Source organism: Cuculus canorus, chromosome 10 (assembly GCF_017976375.1).
Source record: "Cuculus canorus isolate bCucCan1 chromosome 10, bCucCan1.pri, whole genome shotgun sequence".
Taxonomy (NCBI): Eukaryota; Metazoa; Chordata; class Aves; order Cuculiformes; family Cuculidae; genus Cuculus; species Cuculus canorus.
This window is the reverse complement of record NC_071410.1, coordinates 1,926,961-1,949,219: the sequence shown is the minus strand read 5'-3', so window position 1 is coordinate 1,949,219 and position 22,259 is coordinate 1,926,961. Positions and strand designations below refer to the sequence as shown.

At 41.9% G+C, this 22,259-nt stretch overlaps 1 protein-coding gene across 1 annotated transcript in view; it reads left to right on the top strand.

Moving 5' to 3' along the window:
• Positions 1 to 21,976, top strand: part of BRWD3 (bromodomain and WD repeat domain containing 3) — a 59,034-nt gene extending 37,058 nt beyond the window's left edge. The window contains exons 20-40 of the mRNA XM_054075270.1: positions 74 to 167; positions 1,175 to 1,324; positions 2,236 to 2,312; positions 3,030 to 3,207; positions 3,794 to 3,910; positions 4,356 to 4,463; positions 5,906 to 6,030; positions 6,264 to 6,346; positions 6,775 to 6,886; positions 7,244 to 7,305; positions 7,396 to 7,551; positions 8,243 to 8,363; positions 9,105 to 9,230; positions 9,320 to 9,401; positions 10,785 to 10,841; positions 11,335 to 11,475; positions 11,737 to 11,889; positions 14,307 to 14,470; positions 15,005 to 15,102; positions 15,582 to 15,740; positions 16,831 to 21,976. Coding sequence (XP_053931245.1) covers positions 74 to 167; positions 1,175 to 1,324; positions 2,236 to 2,312; positions 3,030 to 3,207; positions 3,794 to 3,910; positions 4,356 to 4,463; positions 5,906 to 6,030; positions 6,264 to 6,346; positions 6,775 to 6,886; positions 7,244 to 7,305; positions 7,396 to 7,551; positions 8,243 to 8,363; positions 9,105 to 9,230; positions 9,320 to 9,401; positions 10,785 to 10,841; positions 11,335 to 11,475; positions 11,737 to 11,889; positions 14,307 to 14,470; positions 15,005 to 15,102; positions 15,582 to 15,740; positions 16,831 to 17,612 — 3,145 coding nt within the window. The 3' untranslated portion in view covers positions 17,613 to 21,976. The remainder of the gene's footprint in view (positions 1 to 73; positions 168 to 1,174; positions 1,325 to 2,235; positions 2,313 to 3,029; positions 3,208 to 3,793; positions 3,911 to 4,355; positions 4,464 to 5,905; positions 6,031 to 6,263; positions 6,347 to 6,774; positions 6,887 to 7,243; positions 7,306 to 7,395; positions 7,552 to 8,242; positions 8,364 to 9,104; positions 9,231 to 9,319; positions 9,402 to 10,784; positions 10,842 to 11,334; positions 11,476 to 11,736; positions 11,890 to 14,306; positions 14,471 to 15,004; positions 15,103 to 15,581; positions 15,741 to 16,830) is intronic.
• Positions 21,977 to 22,259: the final 283 nt, after the last annotated feature.

The window sequence follows — 22,259 nt, the reverse complement described above, 5'->3', positions numbered from 1 at the left end:
GTGTATTTTAATGATACTGCCAAGTTATGTGATGATTTATGGAATGAAATGGATGTCTTCTATGTATAATTAGGGTCCAGGAAGAATGTCGAGCTGCCAAAGGCGAAATAGAAATTAGTTTATACACTGTTGAAAAGAAGAGAAAGCCATCACATATCTTACAACGGGTGAGTTAATTCAGCCGAAGAAAGAACTGGGGTGCAAAGCAGCTCTGAGTACTGACTGAAAGAAAAAAAAGAACCAAAAAGCCCCCAAAACAATTTTGTTAAGTGATTTAGAAGATCAATAGTACTAATTGTTTTTCTCTCTCCTGGTAATTAGGTTAATCATAGAATCATAGAATGGTTTGGGTTGTAAGGGACCTCAAAGCCCATCCAGTTCCACCATGAGCAGGGACACCTCCCACTGGATCAGGGGCTCCAAGTCCCATCCAACCTGGCCTGGAACCCCTCCAGGGATGGGGCAGCCACCACTGCTCTGGGCACCCTGGGCCAGGGCCTCCCCACCCTCAGCGTGAAGAAGTTCTTCCTAATGTCTAATCTAAACCTTCCAATTTAAAGCCATTCCCCCTCGTCCCATCACTCCAAGCCCTTGTAAAAAGTCCCTCCCAGCTTCCCTGCAGCCCCTTTCAGTGCTGGAAGCTGCTCTGAGGTCTCTTTGGAGCCTTCTCTTCTCCAGGCTGAACAACCTCAACTCAGCCTGTGCTCATAGCAGAGGACAGGCTCTGTCTTTATGTTTGTTTGTCTTTATATTGTAATATGCAAACAGCAGAGATAAATCTCTATAAAGGCTTCTGTAGTGGGGAGATGCTGGGAAGGGAAAAGAGCAGAGCTCCAGTGGATGTTCAGTTTGATTTGTGCAAACTAGAAGTGTTGGAGGTGCCACGCTTTTAAGTGGCGAGCATTTGTAGGTATTGTTCAGAAAACAATATTCTTCTCCAGAACTTCCTCTCTAAGGGCTGCTGCCTTAAAAAGCAGAGTTTGTATTGAACCAGCGAAGCCACCTGTGCGTGTACTGAAATGAACCACAACCATGAAAAAATATGTTTTCCAGTTCTAGATTTCCTAGTTGTCATTTGTGAATGTGTACATTCACTTTAATGAGGCTTTATTCAAACGTGTAGTTCATTATTAAATTTCTAATCTTTTTCTCTTTGTCCCTCCTGTGATAAAAGAACGACTACCAGACAGGCAGCGGGCGCGCTTTGAGAAGAAACCAACGCAAGCGCCAGCACGCCTACCAAACACGCTCCACCATAGAGCACAGCCAGCAAGGGGCGAGTCAAAACCCACGGGCACGGGAAGAATCAGAGAGCTCCTCCGAGGTCTGGTCCATCAAGCAGTTCTTTCTAGAACTTCCTGTTCACAAATTGCACAGGTTGAGTGCTGAGAGCACTCTTCCTGTTAGGTCTCCGAGTTTGTCTGCGTAGAAAGAAACACTCGGTTCATTGAGGCTTTTGGGTTTGTGGTGTTGCTGTAGTATGTTGATCTTGGAGAGAGAAGGATCGTTTACCTCAGTGCCAGTGCAGTATTCAAAACTACCTTAAACCAGGTTGTCTATTTTTGGAAAGCTGAAACATTTTCAAGTCAATTTAGCTGGGTTGTGTTAAACCACTTGCTATTTTGGGATTTCACACTGCTCGTACATTGTGTGTCACACTCAGGGCTGTGATTTCATGTACGTCTGTGGACTGTTGTTGAAAGTGATGGAGAATCGGTATTAATCATTGATAGTAGCAAGGGAAGAACTGAAAATATACCAGATTAAATATAACTTCATAGAACCAGAGAATGATTGGGTTGGAAGGGACCTTAAGGATCACCCAGTTCCAACTCCCTGCCATGGGCAGGGACACTTCCCACTAGAACTTCTTCTCATTTAGAAAGCACATAAAGTAAAGAGACTGGACGTTGTCACTTGGTAAATGCATTGAAAGTACGGAAGAGCTGTAAAAGTGGGCACTTCACACTAGAATTTATTTATCAAACACTTCAACAAGAACTCATTCTATGGTTCTACAACCATTAAAATTCACATTTCTTTCTGTAGGAATTATATAAGCACATAGTATAACATTAATTAGGATGCAGAAAAGAATTCTGCACTCACTTTAAGCTAAACGAGTCCTTAAATCCAAAGCTTTCCTCGGGTTAGACAAGCTGTACAACTTACATGCAAATGAAAATGATACATTTTAAATGTGGCACAAAAGTGAAATTTTGTGTTTCACTACAGGAAGATGAGACTGCTGGGACAAGTGATGCATCTGTGGATGATCCTGTGGCAGCCTGGCAGAGCGAGAGCAGCTCCAGGTAGCTTTACTGGTCTCTTCATTGTTAATATCAGTTGCTTTTATAGTTTAAGTAAGGCAGTTGATGTTGCAATACTGTGACGACAACTGCAGGAGCAAGTGTTTTTGTGGGGTTTGTTCTTCAAATTCGAAACACCTTTCATACGAAAATGATATCTTTAATTAAGAACTACAGGAAAAATCAGTGCAAGCTTGTCATATGCAATAGAAATATTGATAGCAGTGCATGCGCATCTCCTGCGCATACTTCAGTATTTCCTAGTTTTTGTGTTGTCAGTGTGTATTTGTGTACATTTTCTGCAGTTTATTTTCTTACTTATGCTTTAGTGACTGGAAGGGTCGTGAGCTGATATGAACACTGTGTGTGTGTTATTTAGATGTAAAGAGGGAAGGACTGTGTTTTTAGCTGTGGTTTGCTAAATTCTTCTTGCATTTTGTGCAGTCACTTCTTATGAAGTTAGTCTGCCAATCAGCGAGATAATTAGCGTGGATGTAGGTATCAGCCATAGCTGTGAGTTTGCAGTGGATAAAATAATTTGCGGCAATACACGAATTAGGCAACACTTAGATTTTCTTTAAATTCACATGAGAATGAAATTTTGTGCTAATCTTGACATGTGTTCCACATAACCAGAGCAGCAGGTAGAGTTTTTGGACCTTTCACTCTTCCGTGTGAAAACTGAAGGGCTGTTCTCTTTTAACACCTTTTTATTGACAGTGATTCTTCAAGTGAATATTCTGACTGGACAGCAGATGCTGGAATTAATCTCCAGCCTCCAAAGAGACAAACCAGGCAGGCGGCTCGCAAAATCTTTAGTAGTTCTGATGATGAAAATATGAAGGGAACAAAAGGACTGGAGCCAAAACGAAGGAAACTCAAACAGCCTAGAAAAAAGGTCAGTCTTTTGAATTTTTTGGGGTCTTTGTAACATAATGAATACACTTTTTTTTTTTTGAGTGGTTGTTTTCAAAGTGAAATTTTCCACGACTAAATTTACAGTAAGAAAATCCTGTAGACAGTGTGATAATTGGAATAGAGGAGGGTTTTGTTGTGGTGCTGTGGCGGGTAGGTGTACTTCATTGTCATGCAGGTAGTTCTCTGTTACAAGTGGGATGTTCCCTCCTGGATTTATGCTCCTCACTGCAGTTACATTTACTCCAAGGTGGTTTTGTTGTAAAATTACAGTGCAGATGCATTATATCTACATGGTCAGGTTTCTTTTCGTAGGATTTTTTAAAGAAGATATTTAGAATATTTTTAAGGAAAGAAATACAATCTCCTTGTGGGTGTTTTAATGTTCTATTATATTTATAGTAAACATCACTTTTTCCCTACTATTTAGTTGATGTTTTTGGAAGGTTGACATTCCAGCTTTGCCCTTATATCTGGTTATCCTCAGGAAGGGCCGTCTGACAAGTTTTTCATCTGTTCTGCCACAGTAAGCGCATCTTGCATTCTAAATTCCATGTAATCTGTTTAAGAAACCAAGTGGACTGCTGTCGATGGAGGGTGAACCCAGTGAAGAATGGCTCGCCCCGCAGTGGATCTTGGATACTATTCCCCGCCGCTCACCTTTCGTCCCGCAGATGGGAGATGAGGTAACGAGTGCAGCAAGGCTGAAATTCCCCCGAGGTTGTCTGCGTTGGGGCTAAAAAACCTACCAGTATTTTCAGTGCATCCTGCTCAAGATAAGCTGAGTTTTGGTAGCTGGCTTTTTCCTCAGGCAATTGGTTGTTTGCAGATAGTTGTCCTGTGTCTCTTTTTATGCACGTGTTAGTTAGGAGTAGCAGGAAGAGTTGATTGGGCAGCTTCAGATAAACCTGCACGCTTCTTAACGATCCCAGGTTTCAAAGCCCATAGTAGGTGCTACTCTGGGGGCTGATATAAATCTTCTTAAGGAGAAAAGGACTTTATCATGAAACAAAGTAGTGTGCGGTGTGTTCTGGAAGGGATGCTGCCTGATGTGCTTGCAGAAATTTTAGAATAAACAGGAAGAGAATTATCAGTAAAATAAAATAAACTTGTTTTTTATTTTGTTTTAAGATCATATATTTTAGGCAAGGCCATGAAGCTTATGTACGGGCAGTGAGGAAAGCAAAAATTTACAGTATTAACATGCAAAAGCAACCTTGGAACAAAATGGAACTCAGGGTAAGTTAAGCAGATATTTCAAAGAGCTGAATGTCTCTGTAATGTTCAATTGACATTAAAAACCAGCATGAAAAATGTGAAGAAAGCATTCCCTTAAAATATTAATATCAAAATTAAAATTGTCACTGCTAAAACTTAGTGTTTTCATTAACACAAGGCCTCTACATCTGTTTGGTTCCTGATAATAGGAAGCCAGAAGGATATCGAAGAATGTGGAGGTTTATCTAGTGTGGGATTCTGGCCTGAGAGGTTAAAACATGGAGAATATTAAAATAAAAAAGAAGTCAGAGTGAGAGGAATTAATCGCTGGAACAGTTTGCCCAGAGAGAGCTCGGGATCTCCATCCTTGAAGACTCGAGCTCAGCAGGGCGAGCTCTGAATGGCTTCATCTGACGTAAATGTCAGCCCTGCCCTAAGCAGGGTTTTGAACCTGGTGGAGTCATTTTCAACCCAAACTATGTTACACCTTGTTTTTTTTCCTTAACACTAATTCCTGCAGAACCCCCACTATTCATAGTTCTGTCAGTGCTTCACAATGACCTGAACAGCCAGGTTTGATTTATTGTTTTAAATGCTGAAAGATGTAAGATGTCGTGGTGTCCAGACCTGAATGCTCCACAAGCTCTGACCAGTGGATCTAGCGAATTGTGTGTTCTTAAATTCTTGGGAGGGCAAGACAGTAGCTTATAACATACTTTTGCAAAGTAAAAATATTATCAATTGCTCAGGTAGATACTAGGTTGGCACGGTTCTGTTGATTTCTCTTACCAGAGTCCCTTAATATTTAATCTACTGTTGCTCATTTTTTCTTTACTCAGTTTCATGTCAAGAGAAGAGCACGTGTATGTGCTCATATTCATACATGTGGATGCCAATACTTCTGTTAAGGAAAATAATTATTTTACTAGGAAAATATCCTGGTCCTGGGGATTCAGTGATTCCAGCTGTAGCCTTCAAAGGCATCATCACTTTGTAAGGAAAAGGAAGTAGCGTTTCAATTAGGACAGAGATCTTAACCACCGGCTGATGTTTGACAGGACGTGAACATAAAGGCTATTGTTGAGTTTCCGCTTTAAGAGGAAGAGTTCCCTGTTATTGCCCCTCTGTGTTGCTGTGCAAGGGTGAGAAGCCCTTGCTGCTGTCAGCGTGGTTAAATCCAGAACGGAATGTTCCTTAGAGCCTTGTTATAGAAGTTAAATAATCTGTGGTGCCCTGTTCACAAATCTGCCAAAGGAATGGGCACCTTATCTCTTTCTTTTTTATTTTTAAGTTAACTGTGATTGAGTTTTAGTGCTTGGAAAAGAAAACTTTTATCGGTGAAATTGCTTGGGCTGTAAAGTGGAAACATACTAGGTTTTTATTATTGTGTTTGGTACTTTAAGGTGGAAGTTGTTGTTGTTAGCAAATTAAAATAATGCTGTTCCATTCCTTCTGATAAATAGGAACAAGAATTTGTGAAGACTGTAGGAATTAAGTATGAAGTTGGGCCTCCTACGCTCTGCTGCTTGAAGCTTGCATTCCTAGATCCAATCACAGGCAAAATGACAGGAGAGTCATTTTCCATAAAGTAAGTAACCACAATGCTGATGACATTCTCCAAGAGATTTTCTTGCAGCGCAGAAGCTTTTGCCCCCCACCTCCTTTTCTTTTTCTCTTGCAAAGCACAATGATGGTATTAATTAGTTATTACACCAAACTTGAAAACAAAATGGGAGAAATATTGTGTTCAGAGACTGTGTTGTACCTGTGGAACTATCTTTATGGGTAACAGAAGCAATGTTTTTTGTCTGTTTCATGAAGGTACCATGATATGCCAGATGTTATTGACTTCCTTGTGCTGCATCAGTTTTATAATGAAGCCAAAGAAAGGAACTGGCAAATAGGTGACTACTTTTCTTTTCTACTTGGATACGTTTAGCAACTTTTCTGGGGCTGTTAGGGCACAGTGTCTGTGTTACATGCTGTAAAGGTCTGTACCACACAGGATATTAGAGTGATCATTGGAAACTTCATTTGATGTTTGCTACAATTCCTGTAGCAGAAAAAAAAAAGAGAACTGGGAGAAACTGTTGCAAGGCCTGTGCTGGCAGAATAATGTCCTGATAGATTGTGATTTGAGGTGTGGAGGCAGCTGTCACTAATGAACCGGAGGTGTGAAAGTCCTCCCGTCAGGGGAAGGACTCGCTTTCTGTAGTGCATAATGCAAGAATGGAAGTAGTCCATGCCTGGAAGATGAAGTTGATTCTCTAAAAAAAGCATTTAACAATTATTTATGTTGTTCTTTTGCTGAATGCTGTCTTTTTTCTTGTAGGGGATAGATTTCGCAGTATAATAGACGATGCTTGGTGGTTTGGAACTGTGGAGAGTCAGCAGCCTTTCCAGGCAGAATATCCCGATAGTTCCTTCCAGTGCTACTCTGTTCAGTAAGTATTGGCAAAACTGCAAGATATCACATGTGTTTACATGCTGTAGGTCTCCTAGATGTTTATGTGCTTCTTCAAGAACTAGGATCCTTTTTATGTTTAAATACATAATAAGCCACTTTGCTTTTATTGATTTATTATTATTAATTAACTTTTTCATAAAATAACACTTTTAGTGTAAACAGCATTACAGTGAATATACAGTAGATACAAGGGAAAAATAAGGAGCTGGAATGTTGCTAGTGACGTGTCTTGTTTCTGCTGGGCGAGACCTCTTTGCTTGAAGTCTGGCAGAGAAAAGGTTGTATCGTTATAGTCAGCTCTAACTTATGCATTTGAATGTATTTTCTGTAATAGCTGGGACAATAATGAGAGAGAGAGGATGAGTCCATGGGACATGGAACCAATTCCAGAAGGAAGTAAGTGTGTGGTGAATTCATGTCCGTATACAAAGTAAATAGTGTTTTGCCACTGCTGGTACTTAATGCTGCTGAATTCTTCCTATTTAGCTGCGTATCCGGAGGAGGTTGGTGCTGGAGTTCCTGTGACTCCAGATGAGCTGACAGCTCTTCTCTACAAACCCCAGGAAGGAGAGTGGGGGGCCCATTCCAGAGATGAAGAATGTGAAAGAGTAATCCGAGGGATCGAGCAGCTTCTTTCCCTTGGTACGTTTGGAGAGGAAAGGTGGAAAGATTAACAATATCAGTGTGGTGGCACAGGTCTGAAGAGAAGATGGGATTGAGCGTTGGGAGCTGCTGTGGAGCATCTGAAATGTGCTCAGTCATTGAAAAGAGCCTTTCATATGGTGTCGTCTTTGGTTGTACTCACTTTTTCTGGGGCATCACCTGCTTACTTTAAAGTTAGTGTGGAGTCTCACTGGGTCGTATCTGAACATGAATGAGCAAAATGCAGAATTAAACCACTCAAAAAACAGACAACAAATCCGCACCAAACATCCTCACCAACAAATGCTTTAGTTTGTAGCCACTTAGTAGCGTGCTCTGATTTAAATTCTGTCCTATATTTATACACAGGACATGTCTGTATTCTTAGTTTATGTTGCTTGTTGTAGCGTTCCTGCTGTAAGTGCATATGCCACGCTGCTTTTCAGCAATACGGTTGGCTGCTGGCCTGCAAATCTCAGATGTGATACTTGAATTAAAAAATGCTTCTTTAGGCGTAGTTAACATGGTACGAGAGGAAGAATCCTGCTCTCTGATTAATGACGTATCCAGATCTATTTCTTTTGCTGAATTCTCAGAAAGAAAACCTGTTATAAGGAAGCCCGTTATCTTATAACTTTCTTCCTAGTATCTTCTGAGGCATCGTAAGTTATTTTGTTCTTTTGTCTTTCAGACATTTCGAATCCCTTTGCTGTTCCGGTGGACCTTAGTGCCTATCCCATGTATTGCACTGTTGTTGCTTATCCAACTGACCTCACGACGATCAGGAGGAGACTTGAAAACAGGTTTTATAGGTCAGTTGGATTTTTATTTGTTTGTAATCTATATTTACTTTAGCCCCACTGAGCACAATAAATACGGTTAGCTGAGTACACTGTCATGCCACTTCAGCAATGTATTTCTTCGATGAGCCAACAGGAAGAGATCAGGCTCTATTTGGCTGTTGCAAAGTGAGTCTTGCTGAATAATTTCCTTTGGCCACGTTGTTAAGGCAAAAGCTGCTGTGTCTGGATCTGGAGTGTGTTTTTTATCTCATATACTGAGCTGTACTCTCTGGATGTGCTGTAGACAGAACATATTTGCTTCACCTATATCTCTGCTGCCTTTGAAACGGATGCTTTGCTTGTACTGCAGTTGCCAGAAGTGGGCTAAGTAGTGCTGTAAACTGGAAATCTGTTTTTCCAGTTAACTTGGAGATAAATAATGTCCTGCTCTTTTCCCCTCTGAGGACCACTTTATCTGTAGGGCTTTCTCTAAGTGGGGACACTCAGCAGTCTCCTTCAGTGGGTTTGTTTCCTCTTTTCATTCCTCTTGTCACTGATTTGAAGAGGGACATCTTTCTTCCACCAAGCTGTTGCAGCCTGGCTCATTGGGGCAGTCAGCAGAATGTGAACAGAAACCACTTACTTACCGGGGTCTCTAGCTTCGCGATCTGATTTACCCGGTTCCTTTTTCTCATTGAGGAATCCTACTGAACTCAGAAGGCAAATAATGTCCCCCCTTCCTCTCCATCCCTTTCCTTTTGTTTTGTTTAGGAGGATCTCTGCTCTGATGTGGGAGGTACGATACATTGAACATAATGCCAGGACTTTCAATGAGCCAGACAGTCCTATAGTCAAAGCAGCCAAAATTGTAACAGATGTCTTACTTCGCTTCATCGGGTAGGCATGTTTTTTACTTTGTAGACCTGACATCTTGAGTTTTGGAGATGTTTGATTATGTACTTCTGGCTTTTATTATTGCTCTGCAGGGATCAGAGTTGTACTGATATATTAGAAGTATATAACAAGGTGAAAGCAGAAGACCTGAGCAGTACGGAGGAAGAAGAAGAGGTAAGACCATAAAGACCATCTGAACTTCTTGATTTTGAATTCAGCACTTAGGTTTTTGTTGAGTGTTTATTTTCTGGGTAGTTGCACTGAGTTTTTGAGATGAGCCCATTTAGGTCATTCGAGTTGCTCACCTGGGCAATAAAGCTCCCTTGAGGAAAGAAGAATGTTTCTTGGGACTGCTTAACTTTAACCTCCTCTCAGTACACGATGTTCTGTTGTGTGAGGTAGTGTTAGTACGTAAAGGGACTCTGAAGTGGGGCTATTATTCAGTCTGTCAGACCAGAGCAAAACCAGCTTTGCTATTGTCAGCGAGGCAGCAGAGCTGGTTTTCTTGTGTAATTCTGTGCTGTTTCCTGTCAGCTGTAGCGCTGAGTGAAATGACAGGTAGAAACCAGGTTAGGTATCACTTCCTTTAACTTTTTCTCTCTCCTTACACCTTCTTCCCTTAAATGCAGCTTGTAAACATTTTGAAATGTCTTGGAGTTTCTGTTGGAAAGAACTGACCTGTTGTGACCTAAGTCACTTGCGTTTGGTTTACTTCTTCGACTTTCTAATACGTGAGCTGGTGTAAGATTAAGTTAGGAGCTTTCTTCCCTCCTCCCTTTCCTAAGACATCCTCCCTTCCTGCAGGTTTGAAATACTTAAGTTAAACTTGATTCTCTTTGAGCACCTCTTTGCTTATGGCTGGCGCTATTGTCTTGGGTTTCTATTGGAACTTCAAGTCTGTGCTACAGTCTAATGATTTAATTACTTTTATAAAACTGAAGATATAATCACAGCATCTATTTTCCTGCTGTGGGCAGGGACAGGAGAGATACAGGGACAGGAGCAGGAGAGAAATTACTGTCAGCTTCGTTGTAATAACTTTCAATCAACCGTTTCCCTCTTTATATTTAATCAGTGGTAGAAAGCTGTGTGCACGGAGTTTTTGTTATAATTTCTAAATCAGATTCTGAAAATAACATTACCTACAGATTCTGAAAATAACATTAATGTAGGTAATGTACTATGTGAAACCTGAATAAGCTCAGTGCAGCTGCTCAGGGCATGAACATTGAGGCAGGGAGATACAGGCCTGCAAGACTGGTGTAGCTGGGTCTTAAGGAGCAAAAATGAGCCATTCCTGTTTCTCACATGTTTGTATGTAATTACTACGAAAGCCAACTTGGAACAGAGATGAAACAGCTTATCCACCTATTTTTTTTTCCTGAAGTTATGCAAGTTCCAGTTTGAGACTGGTTCCTGTTTTGCTTCAACCATTTGTTGCATTTAAATAAGCAGTTTAAAACTGTGTATGGTGTTGGCTGTCTGGTTTTGAATCCGTTTCCATTGCTGAGGGCGCGCACAAAGCTGCATGTGTATCATCAGTACCTTTGCCTTTAGGTGGCAGAAGTAGACGTGGATTCTGATGCTCCGGGAACTTCCTCTGGAAAAAGACGAGTGAGTAAACCTTTCACTTTGTCTCTTTTGGGAAGGGAGATGGACCAGGTGCTGAAACACTTATTTAGGTCTGAGGTGGTTTAAATTTGTCCTGGCTGATAATCTCTGTGAATTCAGTGCATGTATATGCCAACGTGGGCAGCCTAAGGAAGTACAGGAAAATGTATTTAATTGCTGAAGAATGTTTTTATTATATTTGATTTGAAGGATACTTAGAATGTATTCAATTTCCAGGAAAATTTCAATGAAAGCTGACAAAAATAGCAAGGCTCAGACTGAGTTATCTCATACTTCTCACGGCTTTGAGTGTTAACATGGTACCAGAAAAGGTGTATTTCTGCACTCTGCATACATGCCATGAGCTATGCTTTAATCTTGCTGGTTTTCATTGTGGAAACCTGCTTCGAATCCTGACACTGGTAAATGAATGTGAATTTAAAGTGATAAATATGAATATTCTGAAGAATGATGAAATGTGTCTGTTTGCCTGCAGGTAAGACGACGGGTGAAAAGACAGCCCATGAAAGCAAGTCCTGATGCTTGGAAAGAGCAATGCAAGCAATTGTTAAACCTGATTTATGAAAGAGAGGACTCGGAGCCTTTTAGACAGCCGGTTGATCTCTTCTCCTATCCTGTGAGTACAGCTTCCATGTTCAAAATTAAAAAAGTCTGTTGTTCATCCTTAAGCAAAATATCCGTGCTGGGCATGTTTCGGAGCTCTGCCTTTCGGATCTGGAACGCAGCATGTTCTGGGCGCTGATATTTTCAGAGAATTATCTGCAGTAACTCTCCAACAGAAATGAGACTGGAGAGCCGGTGTTGTGGCTGAACACTGAGGTGGTTTTATTGCTGTAGGATTTCTCAGCCTTTATTATTCTATGGTATATTCTTACAGGATTATCGAGATATTGTAGACACTCCTATGGACTTCAGCACTGTGAAAGAAACCTTGGAAGCGGGAAACTACACCAGTCCCTTGGAATTCTATAAAGATATTCGTTTAATATTCTGCAACTCTAAAGCTTACACTCCTAATAAAAAGTCTCGAGTAAGTAATATGTTTTAATGCCTTCTTTACGAAGACCTCGGCCCTACGTGAATACAGTGCATCAAATAATGTCTGTGTCTGGAGAGCAAAACACGGCCCTGTGAAATAAAAATAAGTAGCAACTGTCAGTTCTTGGACCTGGGTATAAATTCTGCGTATAAATTCGTTTTGTTCTCACACAGTTCACCTCAGAATTTTGTTTTCATCTGAAATTTCTGAACTTAAAGCTTTTGAGAAATTGTATGGGTACTTTTGCAATTGTTTCTTTGAATATTTGTAGCAGAAAATGCATCACCAGTTCTTTTTTTGTTTTTCAATAATCTATTCCTCAAAATAAGGCTATTGGCTTGATAACTTCATATGTATAGTGTTAGGTTATAGCCTCTATAGGAGGATCTCTTCTTAATGTACTGTTAATGCAAGTGTTGTGCAATATTTCTGCTGCTGGAGGAGAGCAGAACATCATGATACTTAATTTTTTTCTACTTTACATAGTATACTTGACAAGGCTTTCGCGCGGTGCAGCCTCTTTTCTGGGGTGCCAGTCTTCTTTTTTTCCTTTATGCAGGAGTAGGAATATACTTAGAAAAACTATGTTGGACTGGAGCTCTAAATGGGATGTAGCAAGAGGGAAAGGGGAGATCAAAATGTTAGAATATAGATATTTTTATATGAGCTGGGGAAAGAGACTCTGAGGTGTGTGACTAATCATGGGAACATGGCTGTGTCTGGTTTGTTCCTGTGCCTCCCAGCTTTTCCCAAGCTGCTAAAGGGTCAAACAATCCTCACATTTTCCAGTGTTTTAATCATACATTATTTATGCTCAAAAAATCACAAGTTGGCAGGAGGACACAGATGCAGCTTTAACCGCTGTTGACACAAAATAGAATTCAAGTGGTTGATGTCTTCATAATATAAAGGTCAAAAGAATTTTGACTGTGTTTCAAGAGACTAAAGACAATTGGTGTTGTAAAGACTGTTGTGTAAGCAGGACAGTGAAGGTAAGCTTGAAGCGGGATAATGCTGTGGGAGAAAGGAGCTCCGGCTGAGTGTTAGCGAGCGTGAGAGAGAGCACAAAGTTGCCGTTGCTGAAAGTAGTTTAAGCTCTTGGTGTTGAAAGGGCTGGAAGGTGGGCTGTGGGTCAGCTCTGGAGATAAAGAGCAGTGACTTTTGCTCACTTTAATAGAAAGGAAATGAGTAGAGGACTGTGAGAAGACAAGTGGTTTGAGGGGCTTCTATGTGTTCTTGACATCAGAGTAAACTTGGTGAGTTATTTACTGCTGCCTGCTCCCTGGGAACTTCCCGGTGTATTAATAACTTAACAGCTTGTGAGTCAACTCCCAAATTACTTTAATGGAGTGGCCCATCAATATCCATTTGCTTAAATACTGTGAAGTGCCTCAGAGAGACGATCCTTGCTGGAGGGCTGGGGCGCTGCAGGTTTGTCTGCCAAATGTGTGCCAACATGCTGAGGTTTTCCAGCCCATTTTGCCGTCTCCGCAACAGCACCCTGAATGGAGGTGAGAAGGGCAGGGTACTATGGACCAGAGCTACAGAAAGAGCTGTTGCTGAATTAGAAGGGTCTGGGCAAAAATTAATTTCTATGAACATAAAGAAGCCTCTATATCAGAGAGGTTTAGTATTCAGATGGGCTGCAGGAAACGGGAAGAGGTCTGAGTATAAGGTGATGATAGCCTTCCTTGCTGGTGTTTACACGATTATAGGAAGACTGGATGCAGCAGGAGGGTATGGGTATGAGGAAGCCATCAGGAATTCTGTTTTATTTATGCCAAGTTTGACCTATCAGTTTGTTATAACTCTACACATCCAAGGTAAAATCTTGAAAAGAGGTAAATACATTCTCACCCAGGAGTGAATTTGTGGATGAAGCTACGCAGAGGTAAAGCCTAGAAAGAAGCAGGAAAATGGTTTAAGGCTTTTGACATCTGGCTTACAGAAATTAGGAATGAGAACACTTTAGTTGGTTTCTGTGTGCAGCTCTGCAGGGGTGGTGTAAGACCTCACCACCAGGGAATCAAAGCAAAAAACAAAGGTGAAGGGACAGTGAAATTCATTTCTTTCTCTCTGCGTACTTCAGGTTATCTTATGGTGCTTTCATGCTTTATGGAGATTAAAAAAAGAGACTGTATTTCAGTAATCTAGACATCCATTTCCCTTTAACTCTGTGAATGTTTTTTACTGTAAGTAATGAAATCTCTTTAGGAAAACACCTTCTGTTGTGAGAATATCATTGTACTGAGGAAGAACAGTATCGGTAAAGAGCCTCATAGTTGAATGTCACCATGAATTTCACTTTTGTGCTGCAAAGTCTGGGCATCTTTGTGATTTATTTTTTTTCCTTCTGATATTCTAGTTATTAAACTTCTAATAAGTATGACCCTGCTTCCTCACTCCAGATTTACAGCATGACGCTTCGACTATCTGCCTTATTTGAAAATCATATGAAAGATATCATCTCTGAGTACAAGTCAGCAATGCAATGTCAGAAGAGGAGAAGGCCACGGTACCGAAAACGGCTAAGAAGCAGTAGCAGTTCCCCCTCAACTAGCAGAGCATCTAGGTAATGTAATGATAGTGAGACTGTAGGTGCGCCTTTGTGAATACACAGTCAGTAACAGCTCGTTTCTTGATTGATGCAGTTGCACTTCAGGGTGATAAAATCATCAGCTCAAATTCCACGCTCAATGTGTAGTTTGTGCATAGTTCTGCTAAGTGAAAGATAACAAAATTAGAAGTATTCTCTCTGGAGAAAATGGAAGAACCAGTTTATTTTTGCCTTTGTTTAGTAGCTGTTAAAAACCGTATTGTATAACACTTCTTTGACTTCCGTGTGATATGTTATCTAAGTAAACTGAGTATTTGCTTTAAAAGGTGAGATAAAATCTTGTCCTTGCAAACTCATATGCCTTTCTCAAACAGAATAGTGACATTGTCACTGTCTCTAGTATTCCTATACCTGTGCCAGCACTGGGAAGAGATTGTTGATGCTACACATTGCTGCAAAAACCCAAGACACTTAGAAGGGGAAATTGGGTTTCTGTTTGAGTCTTTTGGTCCTAACAGTTTTCTCTCTTTGGGATATTTTTGTGTCCAGCCCAAAAGGGAAGCAAAAGCAAATGAAGGTTCAACCTAAACCCAACCAGAATACCTCACTGCCTTTGACTAGGACGAGTTCTTCAGTTTCATCTCACGGTGAGGAGAAGTTTTCTGAAATGCATCCTTTCCCTTGCAGCAACTTGTATGTGCAGATTAAAGCCTATATTTACGGGACCCATGTGAAACCCAGCTGTAGAAAGAGCAAGTAGTGAGGTCGTGGAAATATGCTGTCTGTAGATTGTTTTAGTTGAACGTGGCTCTTGAGCTGTGGGGAAGGGTCAGAGGACGGGGAATCTGGATCTGTCCTTGGAAAGAATTAATGTAGCGACAGGGGCCTGGTCTTCCTATATACAAGCTTCTCTCATACAGCAATTACAAATAGATTAAGTTTGCTTTGGATTATACTCTGGAGGAATCTGTCTCTCCATGACTGCAGAAACCACCTGGTGAGATTAACCTCCTGACTTGGGCCTTTAGCCTGGGTGGCACAGAACTTCCCCCAGCTGCCTTGCATTGCTACCCTGTAAATCGAGGACAAAAGTTGCTCTGTCACTTTGGTGGTGTCCTGTCTGAAGTTTCAGATACAGCAGAAGAACCTCTGGGTTCAGCCACTGGTGAAGAGATGGAGGGCCAGCCATCTTCCTCAGGCTCAAATGCACAGAACCGAAGTGGAAATACCATTGATCCAGGGAAAAGTAGACTGATCCGGAGTAAATCTACACCAGTGAAACAAGGTGAGAGATAAATATTCTGTTCTTTGAATGACTGGTTGCACTGGAAATAAAAGATGTTGCTTCTTTCTGATGCTTATGATATTCTTACCTGAGTCTGACATTACACTGTATCCCCAAACTGTACTTAATGAAGTGAATTTACCTTACTTTCCACAATTCCGTGGTCTCTTCTCTGAAGTGTGGCATGCACGTGGTGCCACATGCTCTTCACAGAGGCCCTATAAAAAAAGAAAAGCTTGATTGCTCTTCTTGAGAATTACAATACCTTCAGGAGTTTCAAAATGGCAAAGAAACCAAAAGAGTCCCCACCCCAAACCCTTTTATTAATTGAGTTGAAGCCAAAGATGAAAATAAATTACAAATTGTTAAATACTTTTGTCATAACCAAGACCAAGTGGCTGTGATCAGAAGTGGAAACACTGTTCAAAAGCTTTGCTGTTTTCTCTCTGGGGTGTGTTAATTGAATTTTCCACTGAGGTAGGCCCCGACTGAGCAGTGGCTGAAGCTCTGAAGCCTTTGTCAGGCCCTTGCTACTGTGCTGTTGCAGTGTTGTCTCATAGATGAGCTTTTTGTACCTCGTGTTAAATCTTGTTTCATTGTCATTGTCAGATTTGTAACTGAGTACATGCACTGTTTTGGGACCCAAACTGTCAAAATACTAATTTTTAAGTGAAGGTGTTAAGCAATCCTAGTGAGCGAATAACTTTAATATCTGGGTTTAGATTTGAAATGGATTTTGAAGTTTTCTCTGCCTTGACACCCTCGGCCTGACTAAATGGAAGATGTTTGTGTCTAACCCCGTTCCTCTGGGCTCCTCTTACTCACTGGGTCTTTGCTGAGCTCTTACCAAGACGGTTTGCAGTCTTTGCTTCCTGATGCGATGAACTGTGTTTACTTTGTCTGATAAATTTCCCCCCTGGAGCACTGGTTTGTCTCCCCAGCAGGTAGAAGTCATCTGTGGTGACAAGCTCAGAGCTGGATTGTCCCCAGAGCACGCCTCAAAGGCAGATGAGGCGAATCCTGCTTTTCGTGTCCTGTTTGGCCTGGGAGTGATGAGGATAACTGATAGGGTTATTTTGTGTTTGCTTAGATCGCTCTCCTGACGGACCGCTTACAAATGGTGATGGCAGAGAACCTCGGACAGGAGTCAAGAGGAAGTTAATGAGTGCATCAGAAGATGAGCACCTGGAGGAGGCGGAGGAAGAGGAAAAGAAGAGGGAATTAAAGGAAAAATCTGGTTTGTCTTCATCTGAAAGTGGGGAATTGGGATCCAGTTCAAGTTCTGAAAGCAGGAGTGGCTCTGATTCAGACTCTGAGTCAACATCTAGAACAGATCAGGATTACATTGATGGAGACCATGACTACAGCAAAGTTGTGCAATCCAAAAAACCCCGAAGAAAAATCAAAAGGAAAATCACTGGTGGGAAACGGAGTTGGCAGGGCAGAGGGACAGGGAGGAGAGGTAGATGGGGAAGGTGGGGGAGATGGAGCAGAGGGGGAAGAGGTGGTAGAGGCGGAAGAGGCTGTGGCAGAGGAAGAGGTGGCGGCAGGGGAGGAAGAAGAGGCCGAGGAGGCCGAGGAGCCTCACGAGGAGCCACCAGAGCAAAGCGCGCTCGAATTACAGATGATGAATTTGAAAATCTGTTTGGAGGACAATTTGGTGAGAACATGTTTGGAGGGCGGTTCAGCAGACCCCCTCGAATCAAAACAAGGAACGAGGGCAGGAGAACTGTCTTGTATAACGACGATTCTGATAATGACAATTTTGTGCACACTGAGGATCCTTTGAACCTTGGTACTTCCAGGTCAGGCAGGGTGCGGAAAATGACAGAAAAAGCCAGGGTCAGCCATCTCATGGGATGGAATTATTGACAGATGAAAAACTTTGTAACAATTTTAAAAGAACTTCTATGGCCTTCTACTGCAGGGATTTTACCAGAAAATCTACCAAGCAAGTTGTGCGGGGACTCCACTCACGTTTCACAGTGGTGCTTTTCCATTATGTCAGTTTGTGTTTGTTCCAAAACTTCAGATCGCCACACTTCATTGGTCAAAAGAAGCCTTATTCATTAGGCCTTAAATTGCAGAAATTCTTCCCCACACACTACGAGTTCATCACATGAAAGAGGCTTCCAGCTTCTCAATAAGAACATGACATTTTGAGTCACGCTTACAACTTCTCTCCCTTGTTTTGTTGTTGTATTATAGAAATAGCACCTTCTTACAGAGTTTTTATGTGGTTTCTGCCATAAATCCTTATACACAGTAATAATTATAACTTTTGCACAATACACCAATCCTAAAGGCAGCTATAAAATGTTTACAGTTTCTATATTGTAAGAAGGATCTGGATAATTTTAATCTTCCCAGGCCAAACGTTCATGAATTGTGCTGAACTGAAGTATGTCTATACTACAGTTACGGGGGTCCTGATGTGCTTTCTATCGGTTCTTTATTCATGTAAAAAGTGACAAAGGGTTGGTGCCTTGTAAATATGTAGCAAACCTTTGATGTGGTGTGTCCTATGTGTGCATTAACTTTATTAAAAAGAGAATACTTGAGAAGTATGAATATCTAGACAAAAAGGTGCCAAATGCAAAAGTTATGTGCATCTATTTTCTTTTTGTCCTCTCATATTTTTATAGTATTAATAGAGATTGTGCAGCTAAGGGGTGACTTCAACATTTGAAAGGTTCCTCCTCTTCAAAGCATAGCGTGATTTTTAATAGTAGCTCAGCTACCTCTATTTACAACTACTGGAAACTGAAAAGAAAATAGATGCTGTTATTCAGTACATGTTGAAGAAGAGGCAAGAGGGAATTGCTGGGGGAGTTGTAGAGTGACTGTATCTGTGTTGTATTGACACGATGAAAACGAATCTCAGTCATTCTCAGAGTTTTCAGCCGTGTGACATTTTCAGCAAATGGTGGTTCGTTTGTGCAGATAGGCCGGCTGCCTCCCACTCATTCCTGCTGCCACTTGCTCAGTGTAAATCGGTGTGGGGTTTAATTTGCCCTGCGAAGGTAACGAGGGAGCGGAAGGTTAGCTCTGGTACCGCTGGTGGCTGGCACTTCAGATCCGCTCCTGCTCACGTCCTCCAGACAGACTCCTGTATCTCAAGCTTCCAGAAGAGAATTCGTGTTGCACTGTACTCTTGTAATCCTGAAAGATGCTAACTTGAAACCAGAAACCGTGCTGGTAGGAATAGTGCAGGGTGTGATGACATTTGTAGTCTTGCTCCTCGGGGAATAGAAACGGGTGCTTGGCGTGAGCTGAGCTGGAGATGAGCAGCCTCTTCCTTTGTAGGGTCTGGCTGGAATAGAGGTGGGACTTCAGCTTTCCCCTGTTGTTAAAGTAAATCTGATGTTTCTAGCTTGGTTAGGAGAGTGAGTTCGTTTACACAGAGAGAACCAACGGAAAGAGAGATTGGGAAGTTCTGGGGGAGTTCTTAAAGTTTTTATTTCAAAGAAAACGTTCATCCAATATCTTTTAAGTTCTTCTGTGCACAGCTTGGTCAATACTTCTGGAAAACCTCAGGCAGCAAAGAGCGACCCGTGTATATTCTCAGACGCAGGAGGAGTTTAATTTTTGACTTTCTATATTAAGCACTAGCTATTTTATCTCGCTTTCCAAAAATTCTACTTAGATGCAAAATGACTTGAAAATATGCAGAGGTTTTAGTTTTGTGAGGGAGGAGAGTATATCCTAAATTGCTCAGAGCATTAATAGGAGTTTGTAGTACAGGACAAATATCACACTTTTAATTGCTTAAGGAATGTTTTGAGTTGGCCGTAATCCATTTCTAGACTTGGTTCAGTCGTGTTTTGGTGGGGGAAGAAAAGGTGCAGAGGCTCTCCTAGGTCTGTATTGGGCTTTAAAATATAACATGTGTCCTATCATCTCTGTCATATCTATGTATATATATACTCGCATATATATTTATAAGAAATGTATTATTTGTTTGACTGATGGATCCTTCTCCATATGGTAACCAGGAATAGCATGTATGCATCCATTCATAGCCAGAATCAGACCCCGTGTAGATCAGTCCCGTTGACCTAACGCAAACACTATGGTTTCTGTTCGAAAGCCTGAAAACCTTGAAACGCAAAAGAAATGCTTTTCATATATTTCTGACTGGCCGAAGACCCACTTACTTATTTATTTTGTGTAGGGGTTGGGGAGAGATAAAACATGTGGATTCCAGAGAAATCATTTTATAAGTTTGTGTATTTTAGCAGCAATTAGAATAATATTAAATATGTTCTTAAATGTATCTTTTCTATGTAATGGAGTACTGTGAAGATAAAGGTGAGGCATCACTTTACTGTGGCGTAAGTATTAATCAAACACGTTACATGATTAAGAGCTCGGCAGCAGGGTGTGCTAGAACAATAGAAGTATTGCTTCTTGTAAAAAATAGCTTTTTTTTCTGTGCATGAGAACCTTTTTATAAGCATGAAAGAAATGACTTGTTTTCAGAGTTGTTATTTTTACTTGGTTTTATATCTGGATTCTTTCTCTGAGTTTGGCAGTTGTTTTCTCATAGCCTTGCTCGGTGGAATAATTATAATTTTGTGGTAACTTGGACGCTCAAAATCCAGGTCCTGTTAGGAGCCGCTTATGGTTGCAGAAAACTTAGTGTCAGCCCAGGAGGTGAAATGGTTTAAACCGTGTACCATCTTGCGCCCTGATCCCAACCCTGGCTGCGTGGCCTGCGCCTCATGGAGGTGCCGCGCCGCACCGCCCGGCGTGGGATGCACGGTCAGGATCGTAGGCTCTCTCCTTGCACTTTTAACAAAAACCTCCCAAACTCTGCCCAAGAAGAAAGGGGTTTGAAGGTCTGATTATGTATCCGATTCCTGACGGCTGTCTGGGTGTGTGGGCAGCCCAGGGGTTCCTCCGCGCCTGTAGGATTCATTCTCGCGCACCAGTGCTTTGAGGTTTTCTCCGGTGCAATCTTGCGTGATCCCTCTCCGGAGTTGCAGGGGGACTTGAGGGAATTTGGAGACACCTGGAAAGCAGGGCTTTACTGGCAGCTGAGGGTCAGCCCCATGCTCCATCCTCTGCAGAGACGGGGCTGCGAGTCTGGCGTGCGTCTCTGCGCTCAGATTTCTCCTGGCTCCAGCTCTGCTGTCTCTCTGATGCTCCTGTTTCTCTCCTGATCGGGGCAGATGCCGAAGCTGTTGTTGCAGTAGTGATGTGCTGTTGTCTCAGTTCAGCCCGAACTTTGTCTGCTTTTTATTTTCTTTCCTCACCTTTTGTTTTTCTCTTTGCTGTGCTCCACCTCGCTTCTTGCCTTAGGTTTTTTAGGATATTCTTTTGGAAACTAACAATATCTTGGTGGGTTTTATTTTGGCTAGATTGCAAGATTTCACTCTTCCTATGCTCCTTTCCCCCCAGGACTTTCCGTATCTTTTATATCTGCCTTACGTTGCTTGCTGGCAACATTCCCAAATTGTCGGAGGTGGATGTAATGAAAATGGAAAGCTTGAGGGGTGGTTCCTGGGCTGCTCTGCACCTTCGTGTACAGCCATGCCCCGAGCGGGAGCGCTGCCGGTTCGGATGGGGCAGCCTGTGTCTTCCCTGGTGCTGATGCCGGTGGTTGTGAGGACTGCCCTGTTGTGCTGCCATACACACAAACCACCACATAGTTCCTCCCAATATCCCTTAGCACCTGGCTCCCCGCCTGCAGAATCCCTCTTTTTGTCCTTGCTCTATGAATTGTCATTAATGTAACCCCTGCAGAAGTCGCGCGCTTCCAGCCTCAGGAGATAGCTCTGTTCTGAATAACCCACTGAGCTTTTAGGTTTGTGCTTGGACTTCGATGGCTCTGGGCAGCTTTATCGCTCCTCTCTACCTTCTTATCACTCCGTTCTCCATAAACCAAGCAGAGGCCACCCCTTTCTCCCAGTCACCCCACCCTGCAGGTAAACAAGCTAAATACAATCATGAAGAAATAATTTGTGGATGATTTCAGCTGCTTAAAATTTTGCATCCTGTTGTTTATTTTCATTTTCCCCTGAACGTTTTCCCAAATGTCCCCCTCGGCTGCTTCTCCTGCACGGCAGCAGGAAGGCTGTGTAGTTCCTAAAGCACGGGCGCCGCGTGCAGAGAAAAGGAGGGTTTCAAGTAATTTAAAGGATGTGGAAAGACCGACTGCATTGTGTTGCTTTAGACAAAGTTTGGGGGCTCTCTTGCCTGCAAAAAGCAAGGTGAGCCTTAGCCAACCCATGGACCGGTGGGGGCCTCTGGAATGTTTCTGACAGCCATTAAAAAACATCACACAGCGTTGGCGTGAGAAAATAAGGTTGAATCACTCATTTTTTAATAACAACTCTATTAATATTTTATCTGTAACTTGAGCGGTGATCGACAAGGAGAACGGAATAGCTGTAGGTTTAAAGATGTCCCATCAGCCCTGGCTCGGCGTGTCCTGCTGTCGCTGGTCCTGGTCATGAATTCCATGTTTTACAAATGTATTTGTGTGTTTACCTTCCTTGATTCTATTTTTTATTT